The sequence below is a fragment of the Suricata suricatta genome, chromosome 16, assembly GCF_006229205.1.
Source record: "Suricata suricatta isolate VVHF042 chromosome 16, meerkat_22Aug2017_6uvM2_HiC, whole genome shotgun sequence".
NCBI lineage: Eukaryota > Metazoa > Chordata > Mammalia > Carnivora > Herpestidae > Suricata > Suricata suricatta.
In genome coordinates, this window is record NC_043715.1 from 15,896,604 (window position 1) to 15,915,578 (window position 18,975).

General features: G+C 39.8%; 1 protein-coding gene and 1 long non-coding RNA gene across 12 annotated transcripts in view; one reads left to right on the forward strand and one right to left on the reverse strand.

Moving 5' to 3' along the window:
- The first annotated feature begins 737 nt into the window (after positions 1–737).
- Positions 738–5,664, forward strand: LOC115279996. Its single transcript, XR_003903610.1, has 2 exons — positions 738–776; positions 2,152–5,664. It is a non-coding gene; the product is annotated as an uncharacterized LOC115279996 (long non-coding RNA).
- A 1,612-nt stretch (positions 5,665–7,276) lies between these two features.
- NFAT5 (nuclear factor of activated T cells 5) overlaps positions 7,277–18,975 on the reverse strand; it is a 173,276-nt gene continuing 161,577 nt past the window's right edge. For all 11 annotated transcript variants that reach the window (XM_029924547.1, XM_029924546.1, XM_029924542.1 and 8 more), the window contains 4 exons: positions 15,829–15,974; positions 12,196–14,692; positions 11,377–11,620; positions 7,277–10,730 (listed from right to left, as the gene is read on the reverse strand). In XM_029924547.1, the coding sequence (XP_029780407.1) occupies positions 11,385–11,620; positions 12,196–14,692; positions 15,829–15,974 (2,879 nt within the window). In that variant the 3' untranslated portion in view covers positions 7,277–10,730; positions 11,377–11,384. The remainder of the gene's footprint in view (positions 10,731–11,376; positions 11,621–12,195; positions 14,693–15,828; positions 15,975–18,975) is intronic.

Consider the following 18,975-nt stretch of genomic DNA (forward strand, 5'->3'; position numbering starts at 1 on the left):
CTGAAGTGTGACTCACTGTCAGTATAATTCAAGTAGAATGATGAAAGGCTGCCCTCTGGTGGTGCATTGAGAGAAAACGCAAGAGATTTTGCAAAGCAAGGTTGCCTGAAACTGGGAACAGGTCCTGTAATTGCCAATGAAAGGAGAGCGGCAGCCTGGAGACCCTCAGGGGCCAGATGCCAACAGACAATTGGGTAATTTCCCCCTCACAATATATGTAATGGCAGATGGCTGGGTGCTTCAGCTTGAAAATATTTCCTTGTTGCCTTCCTGCTTGCTGCAATTTTGTGTACATTTCTGAAAGTTCCAAATGAAATCAATAAGACTCATTTCTACAAAACAGACCCATATGCATTGGTTTTGGTGAAGCTAGTGATGGAGGCGAGGCAAAGAGGCAAAATCGACTAGGGAAGATGGGATCAGCATGCAGTAATAAATTGTGGCCGGAGCCTTAGGGAGCTCTCCCAACAGGGCTGCTTCATACTGAATGGCAATGGAACAACTTACTAAGGTCCTCTGAGGGGACCTAAGGGACTTTTCTTTTTAATTAAAAAAAATTTTTTTTACTGTTTTTATTTTAGAGAGAGAACATGAACAGGGGAGGGTCAGAGAGAGAGGGTGATGCAGAATCTGAAGACAGGCTCCAGGCTCTGAACTAGCTGTCAGCACAGAGCCTGATGCGGGGCTTGAACCTACAGAACCGTGAGATCGTGACCTGAGCTGAAGCCAGACACCTAACCGACTGAGCCACCCGGGCGCCCCACTAAGGGACTGAGGTATGACATAATCTGACTCCTGTTTAGTTCTGGCTGGTAGGTGAGGAACCAAGAATAAGGCAGTGTTGGAAGCACGGAGAACTGTTGCGTACGGTGACAAGCTGGGCAGTTAAGTGTTTTGCGCTAGGTGACAGTAATAGAGGTGTGGAGAAGTACATGTATATATGTATTTGTTTTTAAGAGATTTTATTTTTAAGTAATCTCCACACACAACATGGGGCTTGAACTCACAACCCCAAGATCCAGAGTCATGCTCTACCGCCTGAGTCAGTCAGGTGCCCCAAACAGGGTAGTAGAACTCGGTGTTAGGGCAAGAAGTACACATCTGGAAATCTTCAACATAGAGTGTGTAAATCAGTGTCACAGATGAGATGACCTAGGAAATGAATTATGATAGAGAAGAGATTTGGTGACTGACTTCAGGTCTCTCCAGTGTTAGAAGGTCAGGAAGATGACAATGAGGGGAGAAAGTGGCCAGTGGAGCAAGAGAGCTGAGTATGGGGTCCTGAAAGGTAAGTGAAGAGAGGGATTCAAAAAGGGAGTGGTCAGGGGTGTGGAATACTGCTGCAGGCAAGCCAGGTCTGAGACCTGACCTTTGCATCTAGCCATGTGGAGGCCACTGTGATTCTGACAAGAGCTATTTCAGGAGAGAGGTTTGATGAAAGCCTGGCTGGAATGGGTTCAAGAGAGAATGGAAGGCGACGAAGTGGAAATGGGGGAGGGGAGACTGGCGGAGTCGGGTGGGCAGGGAGTGTGTGGTGAAAGAAGTTACTTGATTTTTTAAGAGATAAGGGACATGCTAGCACATTTACATGCCGGTAGGAAGAACCCAGAGAGAAAAGGTTTTGATGCTGGAGAAAGGACAATTAAAGGAACAGGTCTTTGAAAAAGCAAACGTCTATGGGATCTAGTACACAAGGGACAGAAGAGCTAGGTAGTGTCAGGACTAGAAATACGAAAACAAGGTACTTACTGTGTACCAGGAACTAAGTAATTTCACATGACTTAATTTGCTTAGTTCTTGCAATAACCCGAAGAGGTTTTTGTTCTTGTTTCCACTTTATAAATAAGGGGAATGAGGAATAGGTTATTAAATAGCATGTGTAGGAGCCAGAACTCCACTCAGGTGGGCAAACTCAAGAGCTTAGGATTTTGTTTATTTGCATTTTAGAGAAAGAGCACAAGTTGGGAAGAGGGGCAGAGGGAAAAAGAATCTTAGGCAGGCTCCGTGCTCAGAGTGGAGCCTGATGTGGGGCTCCATCCGATGACCCTGGGACCATGACCTGAGCCGGAGTCGAGTCAGATGCTCCACGCCTAAGCCACCCAGGCACCCCGAGCCCATGCTTTTAAATACTGTATTCTGTTGCCTCCGAAGCAGAGATCATGGCACTGAAACGGCACAGGAGTAGCGATCAGTACCTCTTCTTGAGAACAAGACCATTAAGTGTTGCTGTTGAGAAACTTCCAGAGTCCCTCCAGTTCTGTCACAGGACTGATTACATGGCTGCTCAGTGTGTTTGCTCCTTACAACATGATGGAGTACATGATATCCATGTTTCATCTGTATTCGTATTTATTATTTGTCTTTAATGTCACATTTCCCCACAGTCTAGCAGGTGGGTATGTTTTTCTAACACACAAAGATATATATATGTTTAGTCACCTATCATTTGAATACCACCAGTGATAGGTTATATATACATTTTGGTAAACACTAACTTATATATGTGGAAATAACTGACGGGAGATCAAAAAGAGAATGCGTCTGGCCGTGGGCCCGAGGGCTGGGGAGCACATCACCTCTACGCTCCGTGACTCGCTACCACACTACGAGCTGCTACACGGCCTGGCAGAACAGCAGGCACAAAGCAACTGCTCAGATTACATCTCTATCTCATACCTTTTCCTAATGATTTTATAGTTTCCGCCACATGCTCATGTTGCTCAAAACTGACATTCCTGGATATGAATTCGTTCACAAGGTTGGAGGAAAAAAAGACAGTCACTCACTGCAAAATGAAAACTTTCAATGTTTTATTTTTGACTGCAGCTGTTTACAGAAATATAGTTGCGAGTATACAAATGTTCCAATAGAAGCAAAATATCTTTTTAATATTTAACAAGTTATCACAGATAGCTAAAAACATAGATGCAAATGAAATTCCCCCAGAGAACAAACTGAAAATACCTGGTGTCAGTGCTCTGAATCTCAACTATGAAAGCCATATACACAAAAATGTAATCCTTATGTCATTGCAGGACAATGGAAGAAGGCGGTTCAGTGGTTGATCAGTGTGCTCAAGCAAATAAAATTAAATGAAAAAATTTTAATGGCAGAATGGTAGCCATTCTGAGAAGAGGTTAATGAAATATATGCAGTATTTAAATTAAGACTAATTAAGAAGTGAATAAACACAGTAAAAGCTGTCTAAAAAAAGCAACTACTTGGAGCTTATCAATTAGAAGGGAACAAGGTGAGCAGATACATTCATTAGCTCATAAGAAATTAACTCAACGTCACTGGAATCCATTTGTAGCTACTAAAGTCATAAATACTTCAGTGTAGGGCAGCTCTTTATTGGACTCATTAGTCTGATCCCAAAGCCACTCTCAACATCCGAGATGGTGTGTGCACGTATGTCTGTGTGTGTCGTCCTGAGGTTTGTTAGGTAAAATAATAAGCAACCCCTATTTCAAACCAAATTTCTTCTGGAAAAGAAAAAGAACAGGGATAATAGGGTTCAACATGGGGCTTTTAAAAGAGTTACTACAAATTGGAGTCAAATAGCATTGTGGTAGGATTCTCTGGATACAGGAATATATTCTGCAATAAAGTGGGGGCGGGGGGTAGCGGAGGAGGGATGTACCTAGAGCGTCTCCCCGGTTTGCCTCTGTGTTGCCAGCACCGAAGTTTGTAGAGTAAGCCACTTGCACTTCCACTGCAAGACAGCAGTGGTGATTTTTATAAAGTGAATATACAATTATTTTTAATTTGAATGTGCATTTCTCTTCCATGAGTTAATTAATTGGTGATTTGTAAACAGCGGAAGGAAGATTACAGCAATTACAGAGGTACTGAATTACACATAGAGATTAAAATGAACGAATAAATCTACTTATCTTGTTAGTTTATATTTACCATGAGGCATATAATTGAGAAGGGAGAAATGCCCAGATTTATAATGCACAGTCTTGTCCCATATTTATTTTAGTAAATAATGCGCGTCTGAAGCCTAAGTTCCGAGGAGAGCTCTATCTCTATACTGCATCAGTCTGCATACAAGCCAGGCTTCTTTTAAATGCTTTATTGATTTAAAAAAGAAATTAAATAAGGTGCTATGTTGACCTGGCCAGCCATCTTATTTAATATCTCAGATACAAATATAAATACAAGGAATGATGTTCCGAGAGTTGGTCTAGCCAGACCAAAATCGTGGTCTGCTGGTAAAATAAGAGGCAATGAAAGGAAAGCTTGTGTTATCACTGCCCACAGGTACCCATTGTATGGATAAACAGGAGACTTTAGCACCCGTCAATTGTTTTAGCTACTTAAATGTCATAACAATTAAAAGAAATATAGAAGATTGCACCTATATATTTAAATCAGTCATTTAATGTAAACTTTTTAGTAAATGGTAGGAAAATGCCAAACTAAGTTAACTGAATTATCAACAACTAGACTAAGGGTAAATGTATATAAAATATACTATTATTTCTATAGACAGTACTAAAAATAAATTATCATTGCCAGTAAATGATTATGGATAACCAGGTTAAGCTGAATTTACATAAAGAACAATATATAACTATTTGTGTGAGTACGGGGGAAAGCCTTTCTAGATCTTACTGTGTATCATTTACACCAGTGATTTTTCAAACTTGAGCATACATCAGAATTACCTGAAGGACTTGTTAAAACACAGATTGCTAGGCCCCATTCCAAAGTTTGTGATTCAGTATGTCTATGCTAGGGCTCAAGAATGTGCATTTCTACCTAGTTCCCAAGTGACTCTGATGCTGGTTGGCGGGCTGAGGACCATATTTTGAAAACCACTGGTTACATTCTATATGTAGAAAACTATATAGTACAATGTTCTTCTACACATGACACAAAATATACTGGAAGAGGAGTGGTTTTAATTAAGTCTCACATAGAGATTAGCAAGTTGAACGTTTTAATATTTGTAAAATGATTTGCTGAAGTGTAATCATTTCTCCATATAGTCAATTACATTTCAAAGTCTCAAATCCTAGTATACAGTCATTTTAGAAAATATTCACGCAACACTTACACCAAGCTGACTATCCAAAATAAAAAGGGACATAAATAGTTTAGATGTATTCGTTAAGAAGGAATCATCACTATACTGCATTCTTGACTTCTTTGGAATGATTAAAGTGCATAATATCATTAGGGTATGAAGAATATTGCATAAAGGTCTGCAGTTTTCAGTGCCACCAAGTCAAAGAAAGACCGAGCGGGGAAAGCAGCTCTATCCCAAAACTACAGCTCCGACGCCTTCTCTTTCGGCACCAGCACGGCAGCGAGGAGCCGGAGCAGAGGCAAAACGGAAATCGGAGGGACACTCAAGCCAACTGTATCTTGTTGAAATTCGGAATTATTACTTTTGTTCCAGAGGGGTTCCAATGTAACTTCATTTTCCTTGACACTATTTTTCATAGAGATTACAAAGGTTCTGACACACAGAAGTACATGGCCTTGTCTAGTTACAAAAACTGACTTCACCAGGTTTTACCTAAATTTTGTTAGTGATTTATTTTCATCTAAGTAAGATCAGAGAAGGTGTTTGAAACACTTCCTTTCTGAAATTTAATTACAAACGTGTGCATGGAGTCTCACAGATAATAAAATTTTCATTAACATTCAGATAAGACTGATCATTGGTTGGTCAAGATGAAGACAAATTTAGATAATTTATATAAATCCTAAACTCTATAATTCTAATGTTTATTTCTGAGGGAGGGGGAGAGAGAGAGAGAGAGAGAGAGAGAGAGAGAGAGAGACAGAAACTGAAGCAGGCTCCAGGCTCTGAGCTGTCAGCACAGAGCCTGATGGAGGGCTTGAATGCACAAACCGTGAGATCATGACCTGAACCACAGTCGGTGCCACCCAGGCGCCCCTCATTCTATAATCTATTATTTACCCTCCCTCAAAGGAACAATTCTAGCAATGTATCTTCTTTGTTACTCTTATGCCAAAGGGAGAGACTTACAAAGCGGTTCTTCTCTGGTGATTGAAAAATGGAGAAAAGAATGCTAAGTGAAAAAACTGAAAGCTGGGGCCTGTGGAAATAATTTGTTTTTGATAATAGTGAAAAAGAAATTACAAGAAAGGAGCACTATTATGGTAGAAAGGCACTTTTCCATAAGCATTTAATCTAGATATAAAATATTAAACATTTTTTTCTGAAAGAGAAAGTGGAGTAAAAATAGAATTTTATTAAGGAATGAGGCTAGAATGGCATGAAAATAACGGGATTAAAGAAGTAATTAGAGCACTGAGGCAATCCACAAATGACAGGTATTACTCTGATATTTACTGCATTATGAACACTATGTCCACAATTTGGCTCTATTGACACAAATAAGCAGAGGAGAAAAACCTCTTTTTAATATATATTATGAGATATACCTAACTTAGTAGGGCATGTACTCTGAGTTATTTTTCTAATAAAGCTGCTGAACTACACAGTCTTTGTCTTCATGGGGTCCCTCCATATAAGCACAGTGTGCAGACAGAACATGGCTGGACTGGTTAGGGAGGAAGCTACTCATAAAGTTTTCAATTAGAAAAAAATTAACAAATATTAGAACAGGAAGTTTCATCAGAACAATGAATAATTCCCAAATTACTCCTAGGAAGTATTTATAAGCCATGTTTGAGTTGAGACTTTGCTTTATTAGAGCATTTAATTCTGGTCTTTAATTATTGATCTAAACAAATTTCACTCCTCCAAAACAAGTGTCCAAAATAGTTTGAATGGCCAAAAAGAATTATTACTTTAGTTCTAAAGGGACTCAGATCCCTGAGAACTTCTTTCTCAGTTGCTTTGACATTACTTTTCCTAGGCAGAGTAACTGAGATTCTGAGGGATATGAAACACACTATCATGACATTCTCAACTACACATAGACGATATTACCACAAAAAGAAAAGAAAGGAAGAAAGGGAGGTCCCTCCTCAATTCTGCTTTTATAATAAAGCCCTTTACAAACCTGTTCCAAGAGACTGGCAAAAACTGATTTGCATTGGCTGCTACAAAGGTAACATGATAAAACTCTGAAGCAATTATGATTCCTAGTTAGTTGTCTTCTTCACTATTGGTGTGGATATATCATGGAATGACAATAAGGCGCACACACACACACACACGCACACACGCACGCACACACGCACACACACACACACACACACACACGGATAAGCTCCAAGCATTAAGGTAATTTGCTAAAAGCAAGAGCAATTGAATATAATAATATAAAGGAATAAAAAAGGTTCAGAGTTTATTTAGGTCCTTCTGCCATAAATAAATGTAATAAATTGCCGCTTCCAAGGCCTTTGCGGGCTCGTGGAGTCCCTCTCATACATCGCTATTATTTGTAACAGTAATCTGAGAACTGTATCATTAGCACAAGTATCAACCACTGACCACCGAGCCAACTCTTCAATAAGAAGACGAATGTTTTTTGTAACCAAATAGTCAGAACGTTGTACTTAACAGTGACCTTTAGGGGTAGGGAACACTTAACAATGTTAAAAAAAAAAATCCATCATTATTGAATAAGAATATGGTAGCATAGCACAGCCCTTGTATAAATAACCACAAAATTTATGAAAATAAAAATTGGGTTTTCTGCCTCCATCCAATCAAGCCACTACAGTTCAGGTGTATGTTCTGTTCTAAACTTAGACCCTATAAAACAGAAGATTGGTCCCTGGTAACTCGGCGCTGGCAGGCGGCATTTGACAACGATAAGCCTCTTGCTAAGCAACAGAACAGAAGTCGGCACACAAGCCAGTCTTCTTGCCCCGCCCCCTCCACAGAGCAGCGCCAACAACATTCCAGTTGGAACCTGGTGAGCAAACGGACTTCCTGAGTCTCCTGTGTAATCTCTCAGAAAAAAGTCAGAAAACTCAGAAATAAACTTACAGTATTTTATTTCTACTTCTTAATTTAATACCTGCTGGATAAGCTCTTTACACCTCTGCAGTCAGAGTTTTACATTTTAAACGTGAAGCACTGGATTGTGTGGCTGGTCCTTCTTATAACCTGAACTATACTGGGTAATATTCCTGATGTGGTGGGGAGAGATGATATATTGAGGAAAATACTTTTGGTTCAGAGAATTTATAAAGTAGCTCTGGATATTACAAGATGGGAAAAACGTTATTAAAATTACAAACATGGTTTGTGGGGGTTTTTTTAGTGTTATTATAAATAAAAGGCATAGAATACACAAAGCCAATTAATAATAACAATAACAATAAAATATTAAATATATAGTGAGCAAAGACTGAATGGCTCATTCTTGTGAAACACCATTTGACACAATCGCCTGATGGGTTTCCTGACTCTAACATTTCGCTGAGTGAAAGATCCAGCAAACACACAGTAAGCTGCCTTCAGCCCACTAATAACATCAAGGAACTGCCTGATGGAATGGCCACAGATGAACAGGTCATTTGTTTCAAAAGATACTTAAATACTCAATAAAGACATAACAAACCCCCCCTCACTGTTATCAGACGCCACGTTGTGGTAGAACATCAGACAAACTCACAAATTTACCACAAAAATGTGTGGCAAAAAAAGAATAGTTTATATATATGTATATATATAAATTTCTATATTTATGCCAATGTACTCACTCAGTACAAATAGCAAAATAGTATACCATTTCCTAAATACAAAATATAGCTTTCCAAAAAAATGAAACACACATTAGATATAAACCATCCAAAACTTGAACGATTGAAAACTGTATTCAAAAGTAAATGACCCAGAGTAGGTCTCTTTCTGAAAAGTTCCCTTCATATCGGCAAGAAGCCTGTACTACTGAAAACGTAATTCAATGCCTCTCAATCAGAGAGAGAAAGAAAGAAAGGGTCAGGGGTGGTGGGAAGAAGATATAAGAAGAAAGAGAACAAACAAATTAGGGGAAGAGCACATTCAAAGAACCAAGGAAGACCACAAAAAGGGGGGAAAAATCTGGCTGTATAAACAAAACCAACACCACAATTCCACAAAGTTCAACTAAATGTATAGGATAGGACAAAAATTAAAAAAAACAAACAGAAAAGTAGCCTTCAACAAATAATTAACAGGCTATTTTTTTGTACACTTAAAAAAAAAAGAAACAGACATGAATACCAAAACATCTTATCTACATATAGAAGCCACACACAATTTGGCCTTAAACTGTATTAACAGCTTTCTACATGCCAAAAGGAAAACGAGACATAAGCACGTGTCCAGACGACAAGTTGTCGTGAGAAGCAGGCATCCCGTGGGTGGCAAGAACACCCAAAACTGTGTAACTAATGCTACAACTGCAACTGCAAATTCTGGAGTGTGTAATTTTGCTCTCGAGAGACGTGACACAAGTTGATTCTTCATTTTAAGTCAATGATATGACCCTGTAAAGCCTAAGGCTTGTGGGAACCATCAGACAAGTGACTGCTTCAAACTGTAAAGCACTGAGGTGACAAGTGAACTACACTCACTGCAGTTTAGGGAGAAGTGATGTTTCAAGAAATTTGAGTTTGCTTTTTTTTTTAATTAAAATGTACAATGTTTCCTATTAGAGGGAAAAATTTGAAGACTTCAGAACAGCACCGTTCATGGGGAAAAAAATGCATTGTTTCTTGTTTCTCAGGAATCAGCTCCCCTCACTCCTAAGAGGGTGGCGCCCCACCCCACCTGTGCTGCAGGAGTTGCTGGGTTACCCCAGACCAAAGCGGCCTTTTCCTTTAAGTTGCTACAGGGTCCCAAAGCTCATAGTATATTACTAATTGTCTAAAATAAAGTAAGGAAGAGGGGGAGAATAATACAAATGAACATAAAAAGGGAACATCGGTCCAAGACTGGGATCCGAAGAAAACAGACCCAAGTTGCTCTGTCAGCTGCAATAGGATAGGAGGACATCTGAACACAATTTGCCATACATTATCCCCTTCATTTTTTTGAGAGAGCAAGATAATTATTCTTCTCTGCACAGATACGGCTAAAACCCTTAACAGAAACAGAGAATTAACAACTCTCTGAAAAATAAAATCAGTAGTGTTTCAGCTATTCCTAGGTTGTGTGGTGTCTGCCTTTGTGAGAAAAAGAGGCCTCTTATCTGTGTAGAGCTCTTACTATAATTAACTTGTCAGAATGTTATCCCTTCAGTTTCTCCATAAAAACTGAAAACAAGATTCCTTTACTTTGGCCAATAGCTGTGCTTTTTATGTTGTAAAACCACAGCCTTAGTTTTAGTTACTATTTGAACTTTTCTTTTTCAAAAGCCATCACTTGACTAAAACAATGCAGGTAAGAAAATATGAATGAAGAACAAAAGTAAACATGACAATATGAATTATTTTCCAATAGCAATAATAACTGAGCAGTCCAGCTTTTGAATTTGAACTATACTTTTAAAGAAATAGCGCCTAGGAAAATAGCAACAATTAATTCTGTCAGCTGGAAACTCAAATAGATTCTCAGTCATCACTGTTATTAGGAATATAAAATATTAAGATGTTAACAATGGTGGCTAATCACTGCAACAGGCAGCATAGGTGTGCTCTTTTGCAGTAAGAGTAAAATCTATCCATTTACTCAATCACAGTTTTTCATACTTTGTTTTCTTTTTAAGGTAACAGTTCAAAAATCCTCATGGAATCACATGATCTCAGGACATCTTGGAATCAGAATTTTCTTCATGGAATTTCTAAAAAAGAATAAAAAGTTGAATATAACTCATTAGAGAGGGAAAAAAATGAATAAATTTGCTGTTACCCTGAAAGATCCCAAAGTATATCACAGTACTCTAAGTGATACTTCATCATATTTGTACTTCCACAGACCTTTCTGACTCAGTTTATATGTCTTGAGGAAGGGATAAATGTGACTTAATTATATTCAATAAATAGTACATTCATCGGGTGTTCTGTCATTCCATGGCAAAGAAACTTAGAGCCAAAAGGATTGCCTAGTACTAACAGTATGATCACAAGCTATCATTCAGAATAATTTATTCAGACTTAAAAAAAGTACCATCTTATATTTTATTTTGAGTATGAGAGACAGAGAGGCAGAAAGAGAGGGAGAAGAATCCCAAGCAGGCTCTGAGCTGTCAGTGCAGAGCCTGATGTGGGGCTCCATCTCACAAACCATGAAATCATGACCCAAGATGAAGTCGAGTCAGATGCTTAACTGACTGAACCATCCAAGAGCCCCTAAAAATATCATCTTGGGAGAAAGCCATATTTCACAAGAGTAGGATCTAAAAAGTGTTATTACTTAAACCCAAATCTTATAAGAATAAAATTTTTCAATGCTTTTCAATAAAAAAGAAACCAAAATACAATACTTACTTATCCAGTTAAAAGGTGCCAGTCAAGTTGTTCCCTTGGTTTTGTAATGAAACAAGCAAATCAATCTTTTCAATGTTCTGGTTGGTGTTTATAGAGGATGTTAGTGAAGAACTCTCTGGCATTTGCTGAGAAAGAAGTGTTGTCACAGGTGGTTGGCCCTCATTCTGTGGTTGGCCTGGCTGACTTATGGCCATTAACTGATCTGGCAAGGTAGCTGGTCCAGAGGTTAAAAGCTGACTACAGTCTGCAGAGATATGTAAAAGAGAGAAGCTACCTGATTAGTTACTTTCTGTTACGGTTTATAAGAAGATACTTATTAGTTGTTGGAGGAAATTTATTCCTGGGTTTACTCAATATAGAACTAGAAGTGAGGCAACTAACAGCCCCCCCAAAAGATTTTTACTGAACAGTACTGGAATTCATCCCAGGTTTACTCAAAGCAGTGTAAAAATACAACATTGCTTAGTTAGCATCATAAGTAAGTCCTACACACTTTCCTTGGTACATAAACATCAACGATGGGTTTACCTCCTTGGAAACTACATACTTTAACTGGCAGAGATATTTTCTGTCATTCTTACTTCATTTTCCTTTGAAGTTTACAGCTTAAAATGGCAAACAGCCATATTTGCAGGGCAAATAACTTGTCTAGGATCTTACACTAGTAGGTGATATTGCTGGGAACTGAACTCCATTCTAAATTATAATCTGTGTTCTTAAAACCACTGTGATTTGCTTCCTTTTAATCATCATCATCATCATCATCTGACCATCTCAACCAAAAACATTTAAGAAATAAAATTAGAAAGAGTTTCTTACTATTTTGAATGCCAAATAAGAACATTCCTGAAGTCTGTTGAGATGAGCCGGGAGAATTCTGTAGTTGGTTCATTGTGCCTCCAGTAGTGTTGTGAAATAAAGTAGCCTGTGGTTGAGGTGAAGAGGAGGCTCCTTGGATCCCAGGCATGTTGTTCTGAGGGGAATACAGAGGAGACTGCTGCATGTCCTGTTGGCTCATACTGGTCTGCAAAGCAGACATGGATGCTGGAGAGAGGAACAGTGTTACTTGCTGTTCTTGAGAACTGGGTGACCCTTGGACCAATTGAATCTGAGGAGGGCTATGGAACAAGGAAGTCTGTGGCGACTCAGACTGGGTAGGACCTGGGTTCTGAAGAGAGGAAACGGTGGGCTGGTTCTGAAATTGCATTGGCTGCTGTTCTTGATTCATGGGGGCCATATTATTTTGTTGGTGAAAGATGGACTGATTCTGTTGCTCCTGATTAGCCATTGGATTTGGACTTGGGTTGAATATCATGTTTGGCGGTGGCTGCTTCTGAGATGCCATCGTAGCCATGGTGTTCTGATTACTGAATAAAATGCTCTGCTGCTGCTGCTGTTGCTGCTGCTGCTGCTGCTGCTGTTGCTGCTGCTGCTGCTCCTGGGATGGAGAGTTACTCTGGAGAGCAACTATTGAGTGCTGTGACTGGAAGATTGTTCCTTGTTGGTTCTGAGGCATTGGATTAGGAGGAAGGGAGCCCAGGGACACCTGAGGCTGAAATATACCTTGCTGGGAGGGCTGGGCCTGTTCTTGGGAAAGCATAGGCGTCTGGATGTGTGATATTGGAGCCTGCTGTTGGAAAGCGGCTTGCTGCTCAGTGTTAGATGTTGACTGAAGTGGAGAAATTGAGTTCTGAGCTGCAAAAAATGAAATCTGTTCTTCCTGGGCTACTGTGTTACTTTGAAGATTATTCATTGGACTCTGAGAAAGAAATATGTTGGCTGACTGCTGGTCTTGAGGAACAGAAGAGCCCTGTAGCACAGCCATGGTACTTTGAGAGTGAAACATAGCAGGCTGCATTTGTTCAGAGGATGTTGTAGAAGTCTGGCTGTGGACAATAGGACTCGGACTATGAAAAATAGAACCTTGAGTTTCCTGGGAAAGGTTCTGAGCATCAGCAATAGGATTTGGGGGATGAAAAAGTGGAGCCTGTGAATGAGAAGACTGCTGCAAAAAAGTCCCCGATTGGAGGGACATCATCTCATTACCTTGCTGGAATAAGCCATTACCTTGTTGCTGAGTACCATTATTCTGAACACCCATCATACTTTTCGTAGATGAAAAAAGGTTTACTTGAGGTTGACTGTCCCCACTATGTTGCATTTGAACCATGGTCTGAAAGACACTGTTCTGAATCTGCTTTGCCTGTGCTCCAGCCTCTTCTCCATCTGAACTTGATGTCGGAAACATGGTAGTGCCAGGGGTTGCAACCTGCTGTGTGGTGGTTGTAGTCGTTTCATTTCCAGAAACTGCAGGGGGAGTAGAAAACAATTCACATTGCATTTGCATGTCCTCATTGGTAGATAATGCGCTCATCATGTGAGAAGTCTGCTGGTAAACTGGAGACTGCTGCAGGTTTCCATTTGCTGAGGCAGGTGAAGGAAATAGTTCTGACTGAATCTGGGCAGCTGCCTGGCAGATACTCTGTTGCATCTCCATCACCATTGCAGCTGATGATTCCATCACTTGCTGCTGTTGTTGTTGCTGTTGCTGATTGGACAATGTGTTTTCGGTCTGTGGGTGAACACTTTCGGCTCTTCCAGCTATTAAATTATCTGGTCTAGTATGGACTGCCGGCTCTGCTGAAGAAAACATTCCAGGGCTTACGCTATTTTGAATTTGACTGACTTGTTGAAAAATGTCTGCACTAAGCTGTTCTTGAACATTCTCATTACCATCTGGAGCAGAAAACAAAACTGAAGATAACTGTTGTTGTGCCTCCAAAACTTGCTGGACCAAGTCAACGTTTCCACCGCTGCCGCTAGCCGTGCTGCCTGTAAAACTTCCGGCTTGCAAATGCTGAATCGTATTCTGTAGCTGACTCACACTACTCGGTGACGGGAAAATATTTGATGACATCTGCTGCTGTAAAGTCTGTGCCTGTTCTTGTAGTGGTGACTGCTGCTGTTGCTGGGATGACTCAGCCAGGTGTGACAAATTAACCACTGTGCCATCAGATTGTAACACTTCTCTAGACTGAGCTTCTCTGGTCTGAAACTGTGTGGCCTGCTGCAGTAGTGCATCACTGTTGGGCAGCTGACTAGAAGCAGAAACTGCTGGAAAGGTACCAGGCTGTGAAATGTCCTGTGTCTGGATAGTTGTCAGGGTCTCTGGGTTGTATGTCTTGGGCTGAATCTGCTGCTGCTTTTCATTTTCAGAAGTTAAGTGGGAAGATGATGATGATGAAAAAGACCCATTTCCTGCTATGTTAGAGATATTTTCTAATGTTGGTTGAGTTGATCCAACTGTCTTTGTAGTCTAAAAAATAAAAATCCCCAAATAATATGTGTACATAAACATTAAATTAGCTCATATGATACTTCAATTATTATTCTAGAAACACATATATATGCAGGACTGGTTTCGCCTCTACATTATTCTGTTGGAAAACAGTTATAAGATTGATCCTAAGTGGTATCATGACATCTGACTGCCGTTTGGATATCTTTAAAAAAAATTTTTTTTTATGGTTTTTATTTTATTTTTGAGAGACAGAGACAGTGAGAGCAGGGGAGGGTCAGAGAGAGAGGGAGACACAGAATCCAAAGGAGGCTCCAGGCTCCGAGCTAGCCATCAGCACAGAGCCCGACGCGGGGCTCGAACCCACAAACCGTGAGATCATGACCTGAGCCGAAGCCGGACGCTTAACCGACTGAGCCACCCAGATGCCCCAGGATATCTTTTTTTAAAGTTAATTTCTTTTGAGAGAGAGAGAGAAAGCATGTGAGCAGGGGAGGGACAGAGAGAGAATCCCAAGTAGGCTTTGCACTGACAAGGCTCGAACCCATGAACAATGAGATAATGACCTGAGCCAAAATCAAAAGGGATGCTCAACCAACTGAGCCACTCAGGTGCCCCTCTTTTTAACAAATGTTGTAAGCGAACACAGTCAAACAAAAAACTAGAATTGTTAGTTATCCGTTCATATAAATATGAGCTATCGTTCATGAATTAATAGTAAATTTTAGTAAACAGCAAATTTTAAAATATCTCTATTTTGTGGATCATTGGTAACATTGGGGGGGAATTATAAGCGAGAAAGGGAAGGGGAGTTGTAGAAAAAGAACGGGAAGAAAAGACAATAAAAACATCTCCAATTTTAAAAACAGTAAGCCTGTATTTTCATTAATACCCACATCCCACAGATATGGCTAACATTAATTCTCCTTTTATCAAAATAAATATTGGAAGTCACTTTGCAGACTATTTTATTGATTGGTAAAAGTATTCACTCTGAAAAGCAAAATTCATTAACTGCAACCAAAGAGAAACACATGTGAAAGAAACAGGAAAAGTAAAAAGCATAAACTTGGGGAAAAGCAATCAAATTATTAAAAATATAGTGATTTTTATAACTGAGATTAAGATGTTGGGCACTAATCAATGCAGCTCACCTTAAAAATAGGGGAAGATCTCTTCTCTGTTACTTCCATTGGTGTGACATCTTCACTTTTAATCATACTGCTCGATATGAGTGGAGTGATCAGAGCACTGGGAAGAATATTTACCTTATCTAAGTTACAACCAGTAGTTTTCATTGCTGTACACACACACACAAAAAGAAAGAAAGAAAGTTTAAAATCATCAACTATTTCATTAGTCATGATTTAAATGTCTTTTTTTTTTAAGAGAGAGAGAAAGTGTGCGAGGGAAGTGGGGGTGAGGAGGGAGAGAGGGAAAGTGGGGGGGGGGAGAGAGAGAGAGAGAGAGAGACAGAGAGAGAGAGAGAGAGAGAGACAGAGAGACAGAGAGAATCTTAAGCGGCTTCACCTCAGCCCCTGACACAGGGCTTGATCCCACAACCCTATGATCATGACCTGAGCTGAAATCAAGAGTCAGATGCTCAACCGAGTCACTCAGGTGCCCCTAAATGTCTATTTTTTGATGCTAAGCTGGTAGCATGAAATATAAAACTGGTGTACCAAAACGTGTCCTCCGTTTTGTGAAGCAGTAGTGGCTTGAGGATTCCTGATCTGAGCCAGGTTAGATAACAAGCTTAAGCAGTTCAGTTATTAAGCTATACGCCTCAGGGTCCTTTCAAGGTACTATGAATTGCACTAATCAACACAACCACAGTATGTTGTAGGATCCAGCTTAGAAAGCTCCAGGTTAACGCTACTCAATCACAACTCCCCTCTTAGCATACGGCTGCCTGGCAGCATAAAATCAAAACTTCGTAGGGGCGGCTGGGTGGCTCCGTCAGTTGAGTGTCCGGCTTCGGCTCAGGTCATGATCTCACCCCACGTCGGGCTCTGTGCTGACAGCTAACTCAGAGCCTGGAGCCTGTCATTGGATTCTGTGTCTCCCTCTCTCTCTGACCCTCCCCTGCTCATACTGTATCTCTCTCTCTCAGAAATAACTAAAACGTTAAAAAAATAAAAACAAAAAACTTCGTAAGGGCCATAGGATTGTTGGAACATTTCTTTCAACGAAACTCAAATGTCTCATTAGAAAATGCCTAGTAGCCAGATAGACTTTGCTTTTCTATATGAATATCTTAGAAAACTTATATTTGCTAAGTTGACACATGAACACATTACTCTTTTAGACAGGACCTAAATTTTTTTCTTTTCAGAAATTTAAGAAGTATTTTAGGTTTACCAATTAAATTTCCAAAGCAAAACCAGCAAGTATTTTCCACTTCCTTACCCTTCATTGTGCAGGAATAGTTACAGATTTACACTAAGGAGAGGTAATACATAGCAGATCAAGTGGGTTTTACTATTTCTCCATATCTACTTTTCCTCCTTGATTCCTTTCCTTTCTTCTTTTTTATCCAAAGTCTGCACTATTGGCATTTCGTGGAGCCTACTGATACCACAAATGATAGTCCTCTGAATTGAACATCTAGCCAAATTCTGAATCTAAGAGTTTACCACTACTTTGAAACCCTGTGGAGATACACAGAAGTTCCCCAGAAGGCATAGCTGTTGACACTGAGAAGAAATACCAGCTACAAAGAGGATTTTAAAATGGCACATGGTATATGACTAGGATAGCTATCTTTGTAAATATTTTGATTTAAAAATATTTGAGATTTTCTGGTATTACTTCAGCTTATCTCACAGCTAACTGGCTAGAAACAACTTCTGTGGAAATTGATTTTATTGAGGAGGTGAATGTGCTCATTTAATTTTTGATATTCTATACTTTATTGAAATGGATCATTTACTCATGAGTTCTTTTTTTTTAATATTTTTTTATGATTTTTAGTTTTTTTGGGGGGGAGACAGAGAGAGACAGTGAGAGCAGGGGAGGGTCAGAGAGAGAGGGAGACACAGAATCTGAAGCAGGCTCCAGGCTCTGAGCTAGCTGTCAGCACAGAGCCCAAGGCGGGGCTCGAACCCACAAACTGTGAGATCATGACCTGAGCTAAAGTCAGATGCTTAACCGACTGAGCCACCCAGGCGCCTCTACTCATGAGTTCTCAGACCTATTTCCACCTAGATTCTAATAATACCAATGCAATTCAATTCATAATCCAATTCTGACTGAGACAAACCTTCAGATCATGAACAAGGCAGGCATTTAAAAGTATTCTAGGCCCATCCCATGATATTTTGAAAGACCACTGGTAATGTCCTAAGTTGATCCTGTAATATTCAACTGCTATCCTTTTATTTAAAGTTTATTTTTGAGAGAGAGAGAGGAAGAGGCAGAGAAAAAGGGGTACAAATAACCAAAGCAGACTCTGTGCTGACAGCAGAAAGCCCCACGTGGGGCTTGAGCCCACGAACCATGAGGTCATGACCTGAGCCAAAGTCAGATGCTTAATTGAATGAGCCATCCAGGTGCCCCTTCCACTGCTATTCCTGCTTTTCAATTCTAGTAGAATATGAGTACCACAAATGCAGATTTTGTTGTTGTTGCCTGGTGCATAATAGGTAACCAAAATTTTTTGTTGAATTAATGAAGCAATGAATAATTTAACTTTATCTTTGTCATAGTTGATTAAGTTTGTTGTGGATGGTTTGGTTAATCATATAGTGCAATGTTGCATATTTTCATTATAGTATTTCTGGCCCAAAAAGTTTAACATCTAGGGGTGCCTGAGTGGCTCAGTTGGTTAGGCATCCGACTTTGGCTCAGGTCATGATCTCGTAGTTCGTGGGTTCGAGCCCTGCGTCGAGCTCTGTGCTGCAGCTCAGAGCCTGGAGCTTGCTTCGGATTCTGTGTTTCTCCCTTTCTCTGCCCCTTCCCCGCTCACACTCTTTCTGTCTCTCAAAAATAAATAAACATAAAAAATGTATAAAAAGCTTAACATCTAAAGACAAATTTATATTACAATTCAATTAGAAACTATATAAAAATTGACTGACATGTAAATGCATCCACCTACAGTTACTGTTTAGCAGATCTATACATGATTTTTGCCAAATTCATTTACAGATTAATTCTTTTTTAAAAACATGTTATTTTGAGAGAGACACACACACACCACAAGTGGGGGAGGGGCAGAGAGCAAGGGAGAAAGAAAGAATCCCAAGCAGGCTCTGTGCTGAGCGTGGAACCTGACTCAGGGCTCAGTCTCATAACCATGA